Source organism: Lissotriton vulgaris, chromosome 5, assembly GCF_964263255.1.
Source record: "Lissotriton vulgaris chromosome 5, aLisVul1.2, whole genome shotgun sequence".
Classification (NCBI taxonomy): domain Eukaryota; kingdom Metazoa; phylum Chordata; class Amphibia; order Caudata; family Salamandridae; genus Lissotriton; species Lissotriton vulgaris.
Genome location: NC_141693.1, coordinates 882878019 through 882902543, shown reverse-complemented (window position 1 = coordinate 882902543; position 24525 = coordinate 882878019). Strand labels below are relative to the sequence as shown.

The window sequence follows — 24525 nt, the reverse complement described above, 5'->3', positions numbered from 1 at the left end:
CTTGAGGTCCATGACTACTGTCTGTGTTCAGTGACATTCAGCTTTGTTTCACAGTCCCGGATCACCTTTGGATGCATGAGAGCACATTGTTCGCAGGACTTGGAGTGCTGCCCAGAGCCCAACACCAGAGGCACACCTAAAGCAGGTCCATTGACATTTATTTCCGATGGTCACGGAATGGTTTGAACCCTGTAGTCTTCGGTTGGCACATCGTAACCTTGCACATTGAAAACAGAATTGGAAAGAGTTAGTCAACTGACAAATGGCTCCAGATTCACATTCAATGGCATTCAAAGAAATGAACTGACAACAACATGAAGGAGTGGTGCTTATAAAAGGCTCCGTCACTTCCAAGGTAAAAAGAGGACAACATGGAGCCTCATGATGCCACTTAGTGGGGCGCAAGAGCACTGCTGTGAAATCTTCCAGATCCATTCGGGCACCTGGGGAATACTTTAAAGATGAGGAATCTGCAGTTAGAAGTATCCATATAAAGCATTTTATCTCAGAAGCAGGCATTCTTCTTTCCCACAACTCTGTCAAAATATAAACTGGAAGCAAAAGGGTTTATGCTGCTGGGGTGGAGCCTGCTTGTCTAGTGGAAAAATCAAATTACAGACTTGTCCTTGACCCCAAACAATATGTTTTTAGCATTGCAGCTAGATATTACACATCCCTAAGGTACAGCACTGGACGTCCTAGATAAATTGTTTCATATTGAGTCATGCTAAGCCAATATGGCAGAAACTGTTAAAATTCAGGTCTGAAAGCACCCAATAAATAACAATGGTAAATGTTAAATGGCATTCCAAGCACAGTGTACAACCACTGACACAAGATAACCCCAGAAATGGACAACACTGTGCATTTTTAGAATTTCAGCATTAATATGAAAGGTGGAACAATGGTTACTTCCAATGACTTACAATCAGACTCTTTTGGCGTACTCTACATGGATGTTCTTTTGAAAACTTTAATATAAACAGGAAATGCAATTTACTTTTTATATGCCTAATTTAGTATGTTTAATACATAGGCATCAATTGTTTAGAAAGAAATCTAAAAGAACAATTCATTATAAAATATTTAATGTTTATTAAACAGGTACGGAATGTAACAGTACATAGAGAATTTTGGGAAATTAGTCACACGTATTGTACAAATGCATTTTCAAATACTACACCAGTCAATACATACAAGGTCAGACAGATTTGACTAACCTTTAGAGAGCAAGTAAGTCATGCAAAAATAAATAAAACATTCTGGAAAATTAAAATAATTAAAAGAAACATATGACATTCCACCCACAAAATACAGTGTGCAATTAATCATTTATTTATTGCATTTAATAACAAAAGGATGCATTAAATTGTACTGGAAACATTTTTCATCTGAAAATACACAGATAACTTGGCTAGCATGATAAGTTTTTATGGGACACATAGTATGCTAGCAATTTTTTAAAACAAAAAACAAAAACACAGCCCTTGTAACCTAATTATGCTTCACTGTTCTTGCTCTCAGCTTGCCAGTACGTTGGTAATATAATTTCTGGCTAATATGAACAAAACAGATACTAGAACATAATTTGTATAATAATTTGTCAATCAGTGCGTAACTCAGAAATCCATTGAATGTTCTGTGCCCATGTATGAAAGATGTGGCTCTTCTGAAACCGTAGATGAAATCAAAAATGTTAAAATAGGAGATCTGCTTACAACTCAGTGGTGTCATATAGAACACTAACAATTTAAATATAAAATACCCAAATGCAAATGTAGCAAGGGTCAGCATTGTTTTTTTGCTTGTCCACGATATGTTTTCTGCTTTTCCAAGACTAGCACAGTTACGGTGACTGCTCTCCACCATTATAATGTTATTATTATTTTGGGCAGGTAGATGCAATATAGCTTTGGACATAGTTAAATATACATACTCTTTAACAATTACGGTTTAGTAAAAAAAATATACATATATATTGCAGCAAACATACAAAAATGAAAACTGACGCATATATACTTCAAAATACCTACTCATTAATGATTACGAAACAATGCATAGTGAGAATTTCAGATATTTTTCAGTTTCAGGGTCTTTTTACGGTTATAAGCTTTATACAAGTATGCCCAGTAACAACAGCATATCATGTGTTTTAAATCCAAGGTGCATTATTATTTAACAAGTCCGTAGAAGGTCAAATGCCACTGGGAAATGTTAAATACATAGTTTAGAGCAACTTTCTCCACTATCTGTTTTATTGCATCAATTGTCATGAACGCACATTTTTGATAAATAGCTTCTAAAACATAACCAGAGTTGAGGGAAAATATCAACACAAGCAAATAAAGTGACATCATAATAAAATATATGCTCTTAATAAAAAGTTCTTATCGTATTCAAATAAAAGTCCTCCCTTATTTGACATCTGAAAACACATTTCCCTGATGGAGGATGTTTAAGAGCCCAGAATCCAACGACCACCCATCATCGTGCCTTATGAATTGAAATATAACATTATTTAGACAAGTATTATACATTTTTCTGTACAAGGTTTTGTTCTGAACGATATACTTACACAACAATGTACAGAAACACTATGGTAGTAGAAAAGCTCTTATTTACAGATTTACAAATTAAATAAGGTTTCAGTGTAAATTATGTACTTAAGGTACACGGGATTAGTAAATTAACTACCTTATAGGTCATTGCACATTTGAATTGATGACTGTCATATTGAAAGAAAGCAAAGTTCAAGTTAAGTTTGTGTTTTATTTAATACAGACAAAACCCATTTAGTATGGAATGGATTATGTTAAAGTGCTGAATGATTAAAAAACGCACAAATTCAAAGTGTTAAAACTTCTACATGGTAGACCTGTTTACAGTAACTACTACCAATTTCAGATGAGGGGGATCTAAAATTGAAGAAGACGCAGCCTTGTTTTCCAAATAGTTTTTAGACTCTATTCTTCTGTTGTGACTTCAGGCTTTACAATCTGGTACGTAATCAAATATTCGGGATAAGCCTGTGAAAAAAATAAAAGAAATGCATCATATTTCTCCCCGATACCTTCATTTAGAGTATACACACTGGTCTAGTATTCACAGTTTGTGATGAATGATTATTTCAGAATGGAGAACCAAAATCACAAGAGGCATACCACAGACCAATTGGAAAAAAAACAGCACATGAACACAAAATTTGTCATGTTTAACTTCTATGCATAATGAATGCTCATTTAGTTTTGTCTGCACATGATCTCCTAAAAATACACCCCCCAGCACAAAAAGGGTGTACAAAAGAGAGACAGGGGAGAGACTGAAGAGGTGGCTAAGGCAACTGAGAAACAACGTTTGAGACAAGGGGAATACTATAATCAGATTTAAAAGGCACTGAATTTGCAAAGGATTGGCTTGCAAAGCGTTAATCTTGCGGATACACCAGGCAACAAATTTGTCCCAGCACCTGACATAAATAAATTTCTTTAACATGAGAATTGTATCCACCAATTCAGGCAGCTGGTTAAACAGTCAATTGCTTCTGTTCAGTCTCCATACATGGGGGTGTAGAATGTGCTGTGGAGGACCCTGAACTGATGCGACAGAAGAGCCTGTCAAAGTAACAGGCTGTTTGGAGGACAGATGTTTATGCGCAAAAGTTCCGGGTACCTCACCCTATCCAGAGTCAGCAGGATGGCTTGTCCCCAACTGTTCCTATTTTTTTCAGAACTCAGGGAAGGATGGGCAGAGTCTCGAAGGTGTACAAGAGTCCAGCGTTACATTCCAGTCGTAATGTATCTCATTGGTAGTATTCTTCTGGAAACTCCAACAAGCAAAGCTTTTGATACTGTGTGTTCTTGACAGTGGTCCAAAAATCTAGCCAGGGTTCATGCTACTGCTGGAAGATGCCCTGTGGTATAGATAAACATGTTACTTACCTTCGGTAATGATGTATCTGTAAGAGACACAGGTTAGTTATAGTTTAGAATTGCCCCCAGGCGTCCAACTTGATCTGGAGAATTTTTTCTTAGCATTACCACTGCATGTCAGTAGGTGGCGTTGGTCGACTCCACATCAGTCGTCGTGGTCACTAGGATGCCAGAAGCGCAGAGCCATAAAAGACACTGGCCACAGGTGCGCCACTACTAGGGCTCTGTAAGGGATCTCCTACAACTAGAAGGAGTGGTTTCTTACCTGTAACTCCAGTTCTGTAGTAGGGGGATCTCTGTTATAGTCATAATCTAGTGAATAGTCCCGCCCATGTGCGTGGACCCCGGAGCAATCAAAATAGTCTCTTAAGTTGTCTTCTTCTGCAGTCCTGCATAGACACTTAAGAGAAAATCAAAGACAAATAATGCAGCCCAAAATTACAAGGCTAAACTGGCCAGCACTTCATCTTGAAGTGAAAAAGGTAGCCAAATAATATTACATTTTATATACTTTGTAAAGTTTCACACCTATAGAAACTCCCCTTCACAAAAATCCTTTGTCATGATAGAGAGGAAGAGTTGGACAGACAAGCCCCATATGCTGCATTGTGTGTCTTGAAAAAGGATACCATGCATTTAAGGAACTCTCCAGAGACCCTCGGTATCCCAAGATGCACAGCCAAAGGCCTTTTACTTTCAGTTCTTTTTGAAGGTGTATAAAGCTAGGCCTGTAGCGTTCAGTACATTATCATTTCATCCACCGGGGAGGAGGGCGAGCGCTTAGGACTATAACAGAGATACCCCTACTACAGAACTGGAGTTACAGGTAAGAAACGACTCCTTCTGTAGTAGGGGATCTCTGTGTATAGTTATAATCTAGTGAATAGAAAGGAAAGCCCATCTCAACAAACCAAACCAGCGGTGGAGGAAACAGATAAAGTATTACTGTGCAAACAGATTTCTCAACGAAGCCTGCCCAACCTAAGAGTCTGCTCTGGCATCAGAGTCCAGGCAGTAGTGTTTGGCAATGGTATGGACCTACTTCCAAGTGGCAGCCCTGCAGATATCTGCAAAGGGAACATTACGTAGAAAAAGCCATTTTAGCTTCTTCGCGCATAGTGGAATGGGCCTTAGGCTTACCCCCTAAGGTCTTGTTAGCCTTTTGATAACACAATTGGATACAGGACATTCTCCATCTAGAAATTGACTGTTTAGAAGTGGCAAGACCAGTCCTGACCGAACCATAATTGACAAACAATTGGTCTGACCTACGAATGTCCTTAGTCTTATCCAAGTAGAACTTCAACACCCTTCTTACATCCAGGGAATGAAGAGACACCTCCGCTGGAGAGGAAGGATGTTGAAAGAAAGTAGGCAAAGTTATCGTCTGATTGACATGAAAATCAGAAATCACTTTAGGTAGGAACTTAGGGTGAGTCCTCAAGACAACCTTAGAAGCATGAAACCCTGTATAAGGCTTGTTGCAACACAAGGCCTGAATCTCATTCACCCTGCGGGCCGATGTTTTGGCCACAAGAAAGGCCGCCTTCCAGGAAAGATGCTGCAGAGAAGCCTTATGAATGGGTTCAAAAGGTTCCTTCATCAACCGAGACAGCACCACATTCAGTTCCCATGAAGACGACGGACGCCTAACAGGAGGAAACACTTTCTTCAATCCTTCCAAAAAATCCTTAATAACAGGAATCTGGAAGAAGGAGGTTTGTGAAGGCGTACCACAGACTTTCCTTCCTGCCAAATCCATATGCCTACTGCCCCATCGTCTGCGGATGAACCTGTTGTGTGTTTATCTAGGAACCATAATCAATATTACCATTTTATGCCCTTACATGACTATAATTGATAAATATCCATATAACGGCATAAGGATCAGATCCATATTTTAGTAAATCGCCCTTGCAGTCCAAAGCATGGCAAAAGCCACTTCCTTAGATTCCTAGAAAGCACAACAAGTTCTTTCGACATACCAACCTCTAGCAACCTGGGAAATCCTCGTTAGCTTTGTTTTGATTTCGTCCTAGAACTCCTGAGAAGCACTCTAAGAACGGCCAGTTCTTAGTGACATCTTTATTGACGTCTTATGTCCAACCTTACATCAAACCCGGCACCTTTCAGGTATAAATATGCCAACGTTGCCTTAAGCAAACACACGGTGGTGAAATCTGGAGCAGAGCAGCTGTCTACTTGCAGAGTGCCCAGGAGATGCGAGAAGCCCACGGACGCTGCCCCTCCTCTTTGACGCGCTGAGAAAGACGCTGTCTTTTCTCCTGCCGAGAAAATCCAGCTCGGCGTTTCCAGCCCACCCTTGCGGGTGACTGGGATATCGAGTCCTGAGAGCAAGATACCAGACCTCCTACATTCTATTCCAAAGGTACAGTGCTGACTAAACCCTTAGAGAGAACTCTTGGATCAGATTCTTGGCAAAACCAACTTAACTTAAAACTGCTACTTACTTACCCCCTCCCACGTATTAGGCTTAGGTCAGGTACACCGGGGTAGGCTTAGTTAGAAGCACCAGTTGAGTACGTTAGCCAATGTATATATGAATGTATATATTGTATATATTTTATTCATTTTAAGTATCTTATGGCTAAGAAACCATATCAATGCTTTTACAGTATTATTTCATAATACTCCTTTTACTGTACGTATCTTACTTTATATTCCCTGATTCAAAAGCGGCCACTCGTACATTTTAAAAATCCTGTTATGGTATTTGCGTTAACTTTTTTATTTGGCAGCGTTATCCCCTGATTTTATTCCCTAGCCCCCTTACTTGCACGATAAATGTTTAAAACCCACCGCTGTTGGGCGGGCCCTTTTCCTGGAGTGTGATCGGTCCGTGGCAGACATCTTGGGAGAACCTGGGGACATTGCGCGTTCTAGTCGTCAGAAGGACGCTAGAAGGCTTTAAAAGGAGGGAAAGTTAGGCGCCGTGTCTTTTCCTGCTATTACCGTGCATTACTCTTGCATTGCGGGTGGTCCCTGATTCAAAAGCGGCCACTCGTACATTTTAAAAATCCTGTTATGGTATTTGCGTTAACTTTTTTATTTGGCAGCGTTATCCCCTGATTTTATTCCCCAGCCCCCTTACTTGCACGATAAATGTTTAAAACCCACCGCTGTTGGGCGGGCCCTTTTCCCGGAGTGTGATCGGTCCGTGGCGGACATCTTGGGAGAACCTGGGGACATTGCGCGTTCTAGTCGTCAGAAAGACGCTAGAAGGCTTTAAATGGAGGTCACGCAGACGTGCAGCGGGGACGCCGGATTACCGCCGGAGTTACGTCAGAGTTCAGCCCGTCTGCGCCCGTCCACGCTGAGGACGGGCTGGACGCTGGACTCTCCCTCATACGACCACAGGTAACTCATCACTATTCCATTTCGGAGTTATTAGCTCTTAAACCTCTCCGCCTGCCTTGCACTCACAAGTTCTCACCGGAAGGTGTTATGCACTCTTCACGCTGTCACACTTGCAAATCGGCGGTTCTACCTTCTATATCCCCTAAAACGAGCTCCAAGTATACCTCCATCCTCCTGGGATTTTGTCGACAAAAAAGGGATTCCTGATTAATGCTAGGTCCCTTATCAAAAATAACATCGCATTTCACGAGTTCGTGGCGGACAGACAACCAGATTGGATGTTTGTTACCGAAACATGGGCCTCTGAGTCGTCGGGCCATGACCTACTGATGGCCATTCCAGAAGGTTTTAAACTGTTCCGACAAGATAGACTCAAACGCAGAGGGGGAGGACTGGCCATTTTATGTAAATCTGCCCTGTCGTGCACGATAAAATCCTTGTCTGAAGCCTCGGATCCTTTTGAGGCTCTTTATTTTTCCATTCTGTGTGCCCCCTCGGTCTCTTTCTCGGGAATCCTTATGTATAGACCCCCTGGATCTAGAGCTACTTTTACTGAGGACCTTCTGAGAATTCTTGAACCCTATTTTGGAAAATCTCATTTGACTATCCTTGGGGACTTTAATTTTAATTTAGATAACCTAAGTGATACAGACACCGTTAGGTTGGTGGACGCACTTGCAGCCTGTGAGTGTATCCAACTTGTTAATAACCCGACACACCTGGCGGGCCACATCTTGGACGGAGTTTTTACTAATGACGCAAGACTCTCTGTCGATACTCCGGTGCCCCTAGTCTGGTCAGATCATTTGGCTGTCCCTCTCCTGATGGCCTATCCTTCGGCAGTAATATCTGAACCACCCTCCAATACTAGAGGTCCGAAAAGGAGTTTTAGGAACATTACTAATGATGTCCTTGCTCCATACTTAGAGAAGAGTAGGTACTCTCCCCTGGGAGATGTGGATGAAGCAGCTGAATGGTATTCTGACTCCATCACCAAAGCGGTCGATGAGTTGGCCCCTTTATCTTATAGACATTTGGCCAGCCGCAAGCCCACTGCCCCGTGGTTTACGGAATCACTAAGACTTCTCAGACAAAGCTGCAGAAGACAAGAAAGAAAATGGAGAAAAACATGGGACCCTACTGAAAGGGAGGTCCATAAGGGTCTGTTAAGAGACTATAAAGCCAGTGTCATTGGGGAAAAACAGCAGTTTTTCTCGAATCTCACTGCCTCCCTCACCTCCTCTAGGGAGCTCTTCAAGCTAGTCGACTCCCTTTGCTCCCTTCAGGTGCCTGACCCAGTTGTGGGCTCGCAGGAGCTATGTGACAACATATCAGAGTTTTTCTACAAGAAAATTGAGGATATCTATCTTGCCCTGGAAACCCAGAGAAATACCCTGGGAGATTCCTCTCTTCAAATCTTGGTCAACTTAGAAGCTTGGCCTAAAGACCACTCCAAGAGTTTCACTGATTTCCCGCTACTTACCCTTGAAGGACTTGAGCTTTTGCTTGATAGGACTAAATCCTCATCCCCTCTCGACCCCTGCCCTCTGAAGACCCTTGAGGAATGTAGATCCACACTTCTTCCGCCTCTTTTGGAAGTGATGAACGGTTCCATAACTCAAGGCACTTTCCCCTTAGTCTGGAAGAGGGCGATAGTGAAGCCTCTGCTTAAGAAGCCCACGCTGGACCCGGAACAGTTGAAACATTTCAGACCTATTTCACTGTTACCTGCTCCCGCAAAAATGCTTGAGTCTCACCTCAATCTTCATCTCTCTACCTTTCTGGACTCATCTGGGTTTCTTGACAGCTCCCAGCATGGATTCCGAAAGGCCCATAGTACGGAGTCAGCTTTGACTATGGTGGTAAATAACATCCGCATGAAGGTGGACTCAGGCCAAACTACGGTGTTGGTCTTATTGGACCTCACAGCAGCTTTCGACACCCTGTCTCCCTTTACGCTTACATCTCGGTTGAGGGAGGCAGGGATTGCCGGTTCGGCTCTGAACCTTCTGCACTCCTTTTTACATCATAGAGAGCAGAGAGTCATGCTTGGCAAATTCCTTTCCCCTGTCAAATTCTTGCAGTGTGGGGTACCACAAGGGTCGGCCCTTAGTCCGACCCTATTTAACATTTATGTGGCCCCCCTTGCTAGGTTAGTAAAATCTCAGGGGATGGAAGTGGTGTCATACGCCGATGACACACAAATCATGGTGTCACTGGCCCACTCGGTTTCCACCTCCGCCACCAACTTCAGGATCTGTATGCAAACAGTCTCTGACTGGATGCTCCAGAATTCCCTGAAGTTGAATGGCGACAAAACTGAGATCCTGGTCTTTGGCAAAGACCAGGATATTTGGTCTAATGAGTGGTGGCCGCCAGCGCTGGGAACCTGTCCATCGCCCTCCCAGTCAGCCAGAAACCTAGGCGTAATTTTTGACACCTCTCTGTCCATGACTCTAGAGGTCAACCGAACTGTTGCTACCTGTTGGGGGGTCATAAAAATCCTTAAGAAAATTCTTCACTATCTCTATCCCTCAGTACGCAAGCAGACGGTGGTGGCATTGGTGGGTTCCAGGTTGGACTACTGCAATGAACTTTAGGCAGACTCCAACAAGGGGCTCATTCATCGACTTCAGGTCGTGCAAAATGCGGCTGCTCATTTTGTCCTTGCACTTCCCAATGTATCCTCTGCTACAATGCCAGAAAGAGTCTTCATTGGCTCCCCATACATCTGAGGATCTCTTTCAAGATCCTATGCTTAGCTTACAGAGCTCTGGCAGATGGGCCACCGGATCCCCTAGGTGCCCTGCTGACTCGTTACTTGCCCTGTAGATCTCTTAGATCCTCGGAGATGAATTTGCTGGTGGTTCCTCGTGCCAAAAGGGTACGCTGGGGCAATAGGGCATTTTCCATTGTTGCCCCCAAACTGTGGAATTCGCTTCCCCAAGAGATCAAGACCCAACCATCTCTGTCCCTTTTTAAAAAAGCGCTGAAAACCCGGTGTTTTATCAAGGCCTACCCGCAGTAAGAGTTTACTTTAATAGCTGGTATCTTTTGGTTAGGCGCCTTGACGCCCATTGGGCTTAGTTGCGCTATAGAAATTCACTTTCATTCATTCATTCATTCATATTAAGTATTGCAATTGTGGCAATCCATTTCTCTTGCATGAGAAAGAAGACTGTTCAATAAATAATATGTTTTATTGAAAACGCCCGTCTCTCTCTCTTCTCTGCACTCTGGTGAAACTTATAGTGCACATCTGGCTGAGTGAAATAATTGTCTATTGTTTTCACACGACTCTAGAGATTGACTTTTATTCTGAGGGAGCAAAGTTGTCATGTTTATGCGGTTGTCGGAAGCTGAATCCCTTCTTGTCTGAGCCAGGGAAGCTGATCCCTTCCTATTTAGTCAAGAAAGTTTCCAGTGACCTCTGAGCTAGCTGGCGCAAACCTAAATTAAGTCTAACATAGTCAGTAGAGTCCTAGAAGACTTCAGTCCTACGTCTACACTGCTGTTTGTTATTCCACTGCGCAGGGCCTATAGGGAAAATAGGAACTACACTACATGGCGCCCAACGTTTGGTAAGGCGATAAAACTAACGCAAGACGTTAGAGTAACTCAGTCGTGCTTTTTTACGCAGACCCTTTTTCCCGTAAATACTCCAATAGACGTCTGGAGTGGGTACAAGGTTAAAATCTGCCGGAACTTAGTAGGAAGAGATTCCTATGTAAAGTTTTTGGTTTAGTCAACGTTGAAGGATACAGTGTTCCAAAATATTGTGCACCTAATCTTTTGTCTCCTTGAAAACCTGATCTGCAACAAAAACCTTTCTGACAGTAAAATGCCAGACAGTGACGATGAAAGGGATGCTGCTAGATTAGCAGCTCAACTAATAGAGGAAGACACAAGTCTTCTACAGATGCTATCATCATTCCGGTCAACATAAGAAAAACTTTAACTTTAAAACTTATAGAAAACGGACTGACAGCACGAGGTGGTACAGTCATTTTCGTGATAGAGGCACACGAATATCGGCAGACAGAGGTATTCTATTCATGGATAAACTTTCCAGCGGCAAACGCTACAACACACGAATTCCACTATTACAGAATACGCTCCTTTCGAGGAGATTGAAATCCCATTAAAATACCAAGAGCACCTGCTCTGGTTTAAAGGCGCCCTAAAACATAATGATCACATCACCAGGCTCGGTCCACTAGGTAGACCAGGAGCAACGTGGCTGGTCCTAGTCAGCTACACACCACATCCTGACATCGAAAAAATGTCAAGCGAAGAACTCTTAGTTAAAATAAAAGAATTAACAAAAGCATATAGAGAATTAGTTCAATTGGCAATGGGAGATATAACTTACCTCCAAAAATTAGAGGAGACAGATATAACAGATCAACCAATTGAACTTGCCAGAATCATAGAAAAATCCTATGAAGAACTAGGTAGAGATAGTTTGGGTGGTAAACCGGTAAAACCCAACTACTTGAAAATCCTGAAAAAATATTTATTAAAAATAATCAAAACACTCAAAAAAAGAGCTGGGATGGAAATAAACAATCCAGTCCCAAAGAAAAAAGATTTCAGTCCAGAGGAAGGTCTCCTCGGCGGAGGGAAAGAACTCCGAACCAAGAACACCAGTCTCCCCAAAGGGAGCCCTCTGAGAAAAGATACAACCTTAGAAATAGGGATAATTTGAAAAAACCTGATAGAAATCAAAGTAAAGATACACGTCCCTCTCGATCTTTTTCGCAGAAATCGGAAAGAAGAGGTCGGTCAGAACAAAGGGAAGAGCACGCCAAGTCCAAAGACAAGGAACCTGCTCAAAATAAAAAATTACAATTTACAAGAAAGAAGGTAGCCAGTATTAGAGTAATCGAACATGCCGAGAATACTGAGGACACAGCTGAAAAACGGAGAGTGGGCCCGGACAATGCTAGACAGCGCAGCAGAAATCAGCATAGCTCGCAAGATCCTGATGAATCATCTGGAGACAGTGGACACGGAAGAATACATTCAAGTAGAAACTGCAGATACCAGAGTTAGCGAACCTCATAAGATATACGAAATAACACTGCGTATAAAGGGAGATAAGACTAGGAAAATAAGGGGTCTGTTTTGGGATAACCTCTCAAAAGGCTATGACATCTTATTAGCTGAGAAAGACTGGCCATCAGAGTTTGTCAGGGAGTGCCCTCATGGCGAAGAAATGATTATGCCTGCCTTCTCAAATCATATTCCAATTCATAGAAAATATACATATGCTAGAAAATGGGCAGTAGCCCAAGCACCTGCATTATAGAAGAAACATGTAGGATGGGATGAGGATTCTCCTCCTCACAAAATCCAGTTAAAAAATCAACCAACTGCACAAAGGCAGTACCCAATTAAGCAAGAAGCTAAAAAACAGGTCAGGGAGATTTTAGATCAACTTGATTACCAAGGAGTGATTGAAACATGCACCTCTCAAATGAACAATCCATTGTTTCCTGTCTCCAAACCAGACAATTCATATCGTCTAGTCTTGGACTACAGACACCTTAACTCGTGTTGCAAAACATTTGCGGTACAGAACTCGCACAGTGCGGCACTGATGAATAACATAGTTCGCAAAAAATACAAAACAACATTAGACATCTCTAATGGATTCTTTTGTCAAAATATAGCACCGGAAAGCAGGTATTTAACCGCTTTCTCAATAATGGGGTCACTGAAAAATTTCTATAGGCTCCCACAAGGATTCAAGAACAGCCCAGGATTATTCTCAGCCAGAGTAACAGAGTTACTACAAATGTATGATGATGAGGCATTATCTTATGTCGATGACATCTATCTTACAGACGACGACTTGGATACTCACTTGAAAAGAGTGAACACTATAATACTTGGGTTCGCAGCAGAGGGTTACAAATTCATCTTTAAAAAGTCACGAATTGCCCATCTGACGGTCCTGTTCTTAGGATACGAATTATCAAGTGAAGGAAAGAGCCTAGCAGACAACTTTTTAGAGAAGTGCGCTGTACTCCAAGCACCAAAAACGCTGAAGAACTTACAATCTGTACTAGGCTTCCTGAATTTCGGAAGAACATACATTCTAAATTATGCAGAGAGGGTTAAACCTCTCTACGAATTAATAAAACCTGATTTCAAACCAATACATTGGACTCAGACACACAGAAATTTTAAGATCACTGCAAACAGACATGTTAGCTAAAACAAGATTAGAAACGCATGACAATACACGCACAGCCTTGTAATCTGAGTCATCCCAGGAAGATGCGGATTAACGTACCTGACCTCTAATGAGGGAGAAACGGTACCAATAGCATACTAATCACATTTGTACACAAAAGCTGAAATAAAATTCAGTTCAACTGAAAAAATTCTAACTGCGGTTCAAACTGCTGTAGCAAAAGAAAGGGCCTTAGCCAAAGGTAAACAATTAATAATCGTTACACCGATACCGGCACTAGAAGCGGTAACAAAAGCAAGCATTCCAAATGCTAAAGCTCTACATACGAGATGGATCCAATGGGTTAATTCTCTTGCTGCAACAGACGTAGTATATGAATTTGATCCAAATCTGAAAACACAAGAATTTCTACAATATGAATATGAATGTCCTCTGCCAACGGAAATCCTGCCTCTAGAACACTACGGATGTATAATATATACAGACGGATCAGCACAACCCGCAGTTGGGGGTAAACAAGCTTACAGTGCTGCGTGTGCGATTGTTAAAAGTCGTTGGCACGAAGGAAAATTTAGACCACTGGTCACTAAAACACAATCTCTCGGAGATTGTACAGCTCAGCGAGCTGAACTACTAGCATTTAAGATGGCGCTTGAAAATACCGATCGCGAATTCCCCACACTGATAGTGTGCGATTCATATTACTGCGTTCAGTCTTATAATGAATACTTGCAGAATTGGGTTGAAAACGGTTTCAAAGATGCGAAAGGATGCACAATCAAGCATAAAATGCTTTGGGAACAAGTAGTTCTTTTACGGAAAGAACTACAACAGACTCACGTGATACACACATTGAGTCATCAACGTGATGGCGTTCACTTTGCGGGGAATTCATTGGCTGATGAAGCCGCGAAGGCGGCTGTGCAAACGGCTTCCGTAGCTGCTATCACCCGGTCAAAAACAATAATAGATAGCGACATACTACAAGCTGTCAGTGCATCAGTAAAAGTTGACAGAAAAACACTCCAGAGAGGCTTTCCAGTAAAGTACTCATACACAACAAACACGGATAATGTTCCATTTGCTCGAATCCCTGGAGTGGGGGATAGAGTAATTCCAAACATAGAACACAGGTTAAGACTGATTACAGCGGCACATGAAGGGCTTGCTTCTGCACATGCTGGAGTTTCCGCCACAATATCATTATTAAAACAGAGATATTGGTGGCCGCGCATGAGAATAGAAACTAAGAAATATGTTCTAGAATGCGAAATATGCCAAAGAATGAAAGCATCAACAGTGAAACGACCAGCACAGACGCCCCTTCTAATCTCAGATAAACCATTAGAATGTGTTTACCTGGACCACTGCGGTCCCTTGCAAAGGTATGGTAACTATAAATATATCATGGTCGCAGTGGATTCCTGTACGAGATTCATTTGTATGTGGCCCCAGCGTTCGGCTGACGCTAGAACTGTTGATTTGCGAGTCTTTATCGGCACATACGCATTTGCCATGCTACATTCTGACCAGGGTCCTGCTTTCAGCTCTCGAGCTTATAAGGAGGCCATGACCAGCATGGGTATTGAATTGCGATACTCTTGTCCCTTCCATCCTGAGGGAAACAGGATTGTGGGAAGAAAAAACAGAGACATAAAGCAATCTGTAAAGGCAAAGGTATTCGGTTCGGGTGATGGGTGGGTCCAACATTTAACCCCTTCGATGCTGGTGACAAAGCCAGCTCGTCATGGGGGTTACCTGCGCTGCGCGCATGACGAGCTGGCTTTGTCACGTTACCCGCGATTTTTAATTTTCTGCGCGCAGCGGGAAAACCCGCTAGCGCGCATGCGGTTAATAAGTGTCCAACGTAGTCTTAACAATCTGCCAAGAAATTCTCTAAATAGGTTTCAGCCCGTACAAACTATTGTTCGGAACTAGAATGTATATTCAGGATTTAGATAGTCATGCTTCAGTGGTGGAAGACAAGACAAAATGCTTTAACATCAAAGATCGTTTGGCTGTTTTACAGGACTATAATGAAACAAGAAAAGCCCTGAGCAACGTAAAATTAAAACAAGAGCCAACAACCACTGAAGAACCACCACCTGTCCCAGCAAGACCTGTCTGGATTCCAAAGATTGGGGATCTGGTCAGAGAAAAGATCACGGTGAAGAAGGAATTTGGGCCTTCCTACAGAAAAGCAGTACCTGTCTTAGCCATCAACGGAACAAGATCAGTTGTACTAACGCCCCTTGTTGGAAAAAAGGAGAACAGAGTTGTATCCATCGACCTGGTAAAACCACAATCATGTGGCCAATAATAAATAGTAGGCCCAGTGGACTCCCAAGAAATAACAGAATACCCAAATTTGCTACAATCCAAGAGGTTCAAACTGAAAGACTAATCACATTTGATAAACCTACAGTGAATAAAAAAGGACTATGCAACAATGCCATGGAACTTTTGCCTCTTGAAACTCAAATTGAAACAGTTCGTCAAGAAACACCAGACTACAACGATGTAGCATCAGAATGTGCTGATGAAAGACAAATTGGAAAAACAATCCCAACAATTGACAGAACTGCATCTGGCTACTTTATCAATTTCGATAACTTTTCTGAAGATCCAAGCGAACCAGAAGAAATGCCAACAACAAAAACTTTTAAAGACAAAGCAACAAAACTCTTGCTTCAACTCAAAGAAACCTATCTAATTTCTCCATGGATTGAATTTTGGATTGTGTTAGGTGTACTTTTCCTCCTGCTTTGGCTCATCATGGTACTTTGTTTGGGAAAATTCATTGAAGGAAAATACAGTACAATGGACACAGCAAGTCAGAACATCAACTTGGTCCTAAAGCCACACAAGTCATCTCACATCGAGAAAAGAGAACTATCATCAGTGAATGTCACAGCCATTCCAATACCCGGAGGGGTAGTTTGGGACAAAACGGATTATGAAATATATGGCCCGGTCGAGCTATTGAAATATCCACATCAATTCAAGGTTTCATTAAGTGACTTTGTAAAACCAAGTACATTTTCTGATGATTGGGACTTTGAGAGCATTAATAATATGATGTCAGATCTAGTTTTGTCAGCAAAATTTACAGAACATGATTATTTACAGGGGTCATCAAACTATGACCAGATATATTGCTACAACCACTATGCACACCACTATTTGCATAAATCTGCACAACCTAGAAATGTTTTTGAATATAATGAATGGGAACATTGTGCAACACCACCCAAAAGCAGCACCAAAACATTTTATGAGAAATTTCCATACTTCTCAGGGTTCAACACAAGTGATGCAGAAACATTTTATTATAAACTGTTAGATAAGACAGGGACAAAAAAACATGGTGACAAATACTAAACTGATTTCTTCTGAAATGTTTTATGAAAAAATGATTACTTTTGGTTTTGATTTCTGGAAAAATAACATTGAAACAAAAACCATCTGGGGTACAAAAGAGTGGCAGGTATAAGGCCTAGAAGCATTATTTCGAGCCTGCATGATCCCAGAACAAATTATGTTCTTGAATGACACAATTCAACAGACTACCTGTCTTGGCCTAGCCAAGATTAAAGACCTTAATAAACCATCTATTCCAAAACCAATACCTGGTAATACAACCACAGATATTGAGAAAGACGTATCCTATATTTTACATCAAAATAGAACACAACCTGACTGGAAAAAGTGGTTAATCTGGCCAACAGACACTAATAACTGTCAAGACAGATTCCTGAACAAAAGACAGGGGTTAAAATTGACCAGACCAGACCCTAGATACTCCCAGAGACAACATCCAGGGATAGTAACAACATACAGTGTAGGGAAACTATGCCTTGAATGGCTACAAACATCCGCACTGGCAAAAATTAAGCAACACTTGACTTTACTTAAACACGTAGCTGACTTGTGTGATTTCATAATGGGACCACGCAAACAGCGTCAAAAACGTTTCATAGCGGCTAGTATGTATGCGGCATACAACGAGGCTTGGAAAGTAATGCAAATTGAAACAGCAGAAAAAATACGAGAAATTGATCGTATTAATTTGTAAAAATCACTTTCTGTTGTGGACAATGGGTTAAGGACTCTGTCCTCCAGAATTTATTCACTGGACAGTATTGTATCATCTGCCATTGATATAATAGATCAGGACTTGCTAATGTTGCAACATGGTCAGTCCCAGTTACGTTCGATTGTACAGCTAGGCTGGACGTTGCAAAATCTGCGTTCAGGCTATGTGCCATGGCGTTTAATCAACACAACGTCATTGTTTTCTATCTTTAACCTTACTGATAAACAAATCAGTTTGGCACAAAAAGGAGCAGACTATACAATTCTGAGCATTGAAAAACTTGAGAGATTACCATTGACAACGTCAGAAAGACCTGTCATTGAATGGATAATACACGGAATAATCACAATTCCGATAACAACTTTCCAATTTAAAAATTGCCAGGAATATATACCAGCAGGCCAGTATGAAAGGTTGGGTAAAGGGTACATTAAGTCATCATGGAAATTACCTTACACACACACACGTTATAGTGACAATAACAAAAATGTATTTCTTAGTGGTAATGAGTGTAAACAATCACTAAGCGGTATACTTTTGTGCCAAGGTATTAACTTGCATGGGGCCTGTGAGGGGACTTCAAATAACCTTTCATGCCACCAGCACGGCACACCTGCAACACAAATAGAGCCATTCTTTAGACAACTTTCTAACGGGAGTTACGTTCTAATAACGGACCACAGCTGTTGTGGCATGGTGCCAGGGAAAGCATATCTCGTAAGCGTTACTTCCATGGTCACTTGCTGTATGCAAGCATTGTATCCAAACGGCCCTGGAGACTCAGAGGCTCCGATTTGGCCTCCGTTGAATATCTCTTCTATACGAATTGATACTTTAAGCAGAATGAAGTCTGTGCTTTTACAGACAACAGTGCCCATCATGTCATCAAAAGAGAAGTATGATCTCCAAGTTGCAAGGACAACTGCAGAGATACATACACTTATCAACAAATTGCCCCATGCATTTCGTAGAAATGTTAAGCCAAAACCTAAATATGTCGGATGCCAGTAGTATCCCACATGTATTTAAGACAATTTTTTTGGGACTGTTAACACCCTTCGAAGCAGTCCTGGGCATCTTTCCCAATTTTGTCCATTCAGTCTTTGGCGGCCTACCACTACTTTTGGGGCTCGTAGCAGGAATTTTATATTTGACCCTTCTGCTCCGATATGGCAAGCCAAAACGCAGACATGACTGCATCAACAATGGAAGAAACGATCCTAGCAATACGCTACCGGGACCGCATAACTAAAGTCCTTGGATTAGCCCGGCTAAGAGATCTGAATATGACCTGGTTTCTTTCATTCAGACCTATATGGCAGAACTGCATCTTACCTGTGCTTCGATGTATGCTATGCGGAGAGGAATGCGTGTTAGACACCTGTTAGACACCTGTCTTGCACTACAATCAGCAGTACCAATAGATATCGATACTTGTTGTCCCCAGCGGTTACCAATCCTGATGACGGCATTCGCTGAGACTTCTGCACTATGATTAGGTGGTGGCAGTGAAGCAAGAAATGAAAGCAACATCACCCAGGTACGACCTTCTGTGAGCATTGCTGATACTGAAATCTATGATAGCAATCATTCTCACGACTGCCAGGTTACAGCATTATCAAACTTGGTCGAACTGTCACCTGAATATGTAGACCAATTTTTTGCGAGTCTGTCTGAAATGATGTTCTCCCCTGAACAGAAACAAAAAATTTTTTGAAAAATAATCCGGCACACAGCGTTCCCATGAACTCTGAATTCGGCCTTCAGCTTTGATAAACAAGAGCTACTGAAAAACGTTTGGAACTATTTTTTCTCTTCCCTTGATGATGAATTTTTTTTTTTCCAAATTCCAAAATATTTACCTTTTTCTGGCACATGTACTTTTGCTTAAAGTAGAACTATTCATAAAGAACAGAGCTTCTATTTTTAGTAGATCTAGAGACAAAATATTACCTCAGCCTATAGCACATACAGCAAATGTATTTATATGTGATGAAATAGTCTCGCCCTTCTTTTCTGTATTAAGAGACATTTCATGTGTAAATTTTCGCAAATCGTTCAGCTAAATATATATGCAGTTTTTAGTGAATGATTACACTGCTTAAAAAACGTACAGTACCTATGATTTTCATGTATTTCGCATACACCATTTCGAATGCAAAATGTATTTTGGGGTGGGTTGAAATACACATGCACCTTTATTGCTTAGTTTTAGTAATTGATGGACATAAAATCGTGGAGTGGGTGTTGTGTGTATATCTAGGAACCATAATCAATATTACCATTTTATGCCCTTACATGACTATAATCGATAAATATCCATATAACGGCATAAGGATCAGATCCATATTTTAGTAAATCGCCCTTGCAGTCCAAAGCACGGCAAAAGCCACTTCCTTAGATTCCTAGAAAGCACAACGAGTTCTTTCGACATACCAACCTCTAGCAACCTGGGAAATCCTCGTTAGCTTTGTTTTGATTTCGTCCTAGAACTCCTGCGAAGCACTGTAAGAACGGCCAGTTCTTAGTGACATCTTTATTGACGTCTTATGTCCAACCTTACGTCAAACCCGGTACCTTTCAGGTATAAATATGCCATTGTTGCCTTAAGCAAACACACGGTGGTGAAATCTGGAGCAGAGCAGCTGTCTAGGTCAGCTGGATACGCTGACCTAGAGTACGCTGCATGTGATACCTCTGCATCGCCTGACTCAAGAGGCTTTTTTAAAATTTCCTGTTTTGGATTTCATTTGTGTTTTATTTTCGTTTTACCCTGTTCTTAACCCCTTCGATGCTCATGACGGAACGGTTCCGTCATGAGTCACAGTGGAGCTGTGCTGATGACGGAAACGTTCCGTCATGACCACACCCATTTCCATTATCCCTCAGCACCGTAGGGGAATATGTGCAGCAGCAATGTGGTTAATATCTTTGGCCACATTCTTGCACTATAAAAACTACCAAAGCACCGCTGTTGGGCGGGTCCCGCGTCACGAGCACACTTCTTACTGGCATTGAAGCACTTCGACTGCCATATTGGAGTAGTAGAGGCACGCCCGAAGGTGCTAGGAGGTAGTCGGACGGTCTAGGCGTCACAAGAGCGCTAGTCGTCTATTTAAAGGAGGCCATGCTGACGCGCAGCGGTCACGCGCAGCGGGAACACCGGGTAAACGCCGGAGTTACGCCAGAGTTCAGCCCGTCTGCGCCCGTCCGCGCTGAGGACGGGCTGCGCTCCGGGTACCCCGAGCCACCTCCTCAGGTATTACATTCTTATACTTCGGAGGAAATGTTAGTCTTGAAACAGAGTGATCTCCTATGCCATCATAGTTACACCCCTGAGGAATTACTGCTCATTGCCTCACACAACGCCTGTACTCGGGGCCCAGATACTGCCCCCCTGCTTACCGATCCACCTCAACCTATTTGCTCCTCGTCTAAATGCACTCACTCGGAGAAAGGATACCTTATTAATGCTCGCTCCATAATTAAAAACAATGTAGCCTTCCATGACTTTGTGATGTCTAGAAGGCCTGTATGGGTTTTTATTACGGAAACATGGGCCACAGAGACCTCAGGACACAACCTTTTAATGGCAATCCCGGAGGGCTATGCATTGCACAGATTTGACAGAGCTAAGCAAAGAGGTGGAGGATTGGCGATTCTCTACCAGTCGCATCTTACCTGTCGTATTAATGCTCAGTCTGAACCATCTGACCCCTTCCAGGTACTGCATTTCTTTATCTCCTCATCTCCATCAGCATCCTTTGTAGGCCTTCTGATGTATAGGCCCCCAGGCCCTAGATCAAATTTTAGCAGTGACCTGTTCAGAATCCTGGAGCCATATGTTGGCAAGCCCCACTTTACTATTTTAGTGGACTTAAACTTTCACTTAGATGACCTCACCTCTAAAGACACCTCTTCCTTGGTCGATCCCCTTGAAGCTTGTGGCTTTTCTCAACTGGTAAAAGGTCCAACTCACCGGGCAGGCCACACGCTGGATGGGGTTTTCTCTAACGATCCCAGGGTTAAGACGGTTACTCCTGAACCTCTGGTCTGGACAGACCACCTGGCAGTACCTATAGAACTGACCCTTTCTCACTCAGATCCATCCAAGAAGGGACAGGCTCATGGAGAGGGCAAAAGGAACTATAAAAACATCACTAATGATTCCCTGGCCCCTCTCATTAGTTCTGTCTCCCTGCCGTCAGACCCAGAGAAGGCAGCACAAAAACTTGCCAATTCCATTGTTGGAGCAATAGATGTTCTAGCTCCAGCTATACGCCGATATTCAGCGAGGCGCAGGCCCTCTGCCCCCTGGTTCACTGAGCCACTTAGGCTGATGAGACAGGGTTTCAGGAGGCAGGAGAGAAAATGGAGGAAAACATGGGACACTATGGACAGAGAGACTCATAAACGACTGTTAGGTGAATATAAGGCCAAGGTCATCAAGACAAAGCAAGAATTCTTCTCTTACCTTACAACTTCCCTCACCTCATCGAAGGAGCTGTTTAAGGTAGTGGATTCCCTCTGCTCACTACAAGTTCCCGATCCAGTGATAGGATCGCAGGAGCTCTGTGACAAGATCTCAACCTTTTTCTATGCTAAAATCGATGAGATCTCTGTTAATCTAGAAATGCAGAAAAAATCCCTTGGGAACCACACTATCCAGGCTCTCACAAACTTAGAAGACTGGTCTAAAGATCCTGCCAAGACCCTCTCTAACTTCCCACCGATCACCCTTGATAACCTTAACTCACTGTTGAATAGGACCAAATCTTCCTCTCCTTTGGACCCCTGTCCTCTCAAAGTGATGAAGGAGTGTAGGGACACATTACTCCCTCCCCTATTGGAGGTAATGAATAGTGCCCTGTTGCAGGGGTTTTTTCCTTCAGTCTGGAAGAAAGCGATCGTCAAGCCGCTACTTAAAAAGCCCTCCCTTGACCCCGCAATCTTAAAGAATTTCAGACCCATCTCCTTACTTCCTGCCCCCGCCAAAATGCTTGAGGCCCACCTGAACTTGCACTTGCCTGCCTTCCTGGACTCCTCTGGGTTTTTAGATCAGACCCAGCATGTGTTCAGGAAACTCCATAGCACAGAGTCTGCACTCACTATGGTGACAAACAACATCAGAATGAAAGTGGACCAGGGACAGACAACGCTGCTGGTCTTACTCGATCTGACCGCAGCATTTGACACCCTATCTCCCTCGATCTTAACATCTCGTTTGAGGGAGATAGGAGTGGAGGGGCGAGCTTTGAGCCTTCTGTCCTCTTTTTTAGACCTTAGAGAACAGAGGGTCAAACTGGGAGAATACCTCTCCCCTGCTAAATCTCTGCAATGTGGGGTACCACAGGGGTCGGCTTTAAGCCCGACCCTATTCAACATTTATGTGGCCCCTCTAGCGAGATTAGTAAAAGCGCAGGGGATGGAGGTGGTGTCGTACGCAGACGACACTCAGATCATGGTGTCGCTGGCCCAATCGGTTAGCGCCTCCGCGTTCAGCTTCAGGAGTTGTATGCAATCAGTCTCTGACTGGATGATACTCAACTCCTTGAGGCTGAATGGCGATAAGACCGAGGTGCTGATCTTTGGAAGGGACCAGGATGTGTGGTCAAATGAATGGTGGCCTCCATCCTTGGGAACGTGCCCGGTCCCCTCTCATTCAGCTAGAAACCTCTGGGTCATTTTTGATACCTCGCTGGCAATGACCCTTCAGGTCAATAGAACGGTGGCCACTTGTTGGGGAGTTATCAAAATTCTCCGACGAATAGTGCATTATCTTTCCCCGCAAGCTAGGAAACAGACAGTGGTTGCGTTGGTCGGTTCAAGATTGGACTATTGCAACGCACTGTATGCAGAGATCAATAAGGGACTGATCCAACGCCTCCAAACAGTACAGAATGCGGCAGCAAGATTTGTACTAGACATTCCCTGCTCTTCCTCTGCGACACTAGCCAGAAAGAGCCTCCCCTGGCTTCCCATAGAGCACCGTATCTCCTTTAAAATCATTTGTCTAGTGCATAGGGCTCTGAAAGCTGGAACATCTGATGGGTTGGGATCACTTCTCTCTGGCTATGTCCCCAGCAGATGTTTACGTTCATCACAACTAAATATCTTGGAGATCCCTCGGACTAAGAAGACTAGATGGGGAGGAAGAGCTTTCTCTACAGTTGCCCCTCGTCTTTGGAATGCACTCCCCTTGGAGCTTAAGTCCTTATCCTCACTGCCCCTCTTCAAAAAGGCCCTCAAAACATGGTGTTTTAGGAAAGCCTATTAGTAATTAGCTGTCTGGTCATGCAAACATTTTGGTTAGGCGCCTTGATGCCCATTGGGCTAAGTACGCGCGTTATAAATTTGCATTCATTCATTCATTCATTCATTCATTCATTCAGAGAGCCCAGCAGATGTGAGAAGCCCACGGACGCTGCCCCTCCTCTTTGACGCGCTGAGAAAGACGCTGTCTTTTCTCCTGCCGAGAAAATCCAGGTCCGGCGTTTCCAGCCTACCCTTGCGGGTGACTGGGATATCGAGTCCTGAGAGAGAGATACCAGACCTCCTACATTCTATTCAAAAGGTACAGTGCTGACTAAACCCTTAGAGAGAATTCTTGGATCAGATTCTTGGCAAAACCAACTTAACTTAAAACTGCTACTTACTTACCCCCTCCCACGTATTAGGCTTAGGTCAGGTACACCGAGGTAGGCTTAGTTAGAAGCACCAGTTGAGTACGTTAGCCAATGTATATATGAATGTATATATTGTATATATTTCATTCATTTTAAGTATCTTATGGCTAAGAAACCATATCAATGCTTTTACAGTATTATTTCATAATAATCCTTTTACTGTACGTATCTTACTTTATATTAAGTATTGCAATTGTGGCAATCCATTTCTCTTGCATGAGAAAGAAGACTGTT

General features: G+C 42.7%; 1 protein-coding gene across 2 annotated transcripts in view; it reads right to left on the bottom strand.

The window, feature by feature from the left end:
* Positions 1-1071: 1071 nt before the first annotated feature.
* Positions 1072-24525, bottom strand: part of TNKS2 (tankyrase 2) — a 691336-nt gene continuing 667882 nt past the window's right edge. For both annotated transcript variants that reach the window (XM_086922459.1, XM_086922461.1), the window contains one exon: positions 1072-3026. In XM_086922459.1, the coding sequence (XP_086778585.1) occupies positions 2964-3026 (63 nt within the window). In that variant the 3' untranslated portion in view covers positions 1072-2963. The remainder of the gene's footprint in view (positions 3027-24525) is intronic.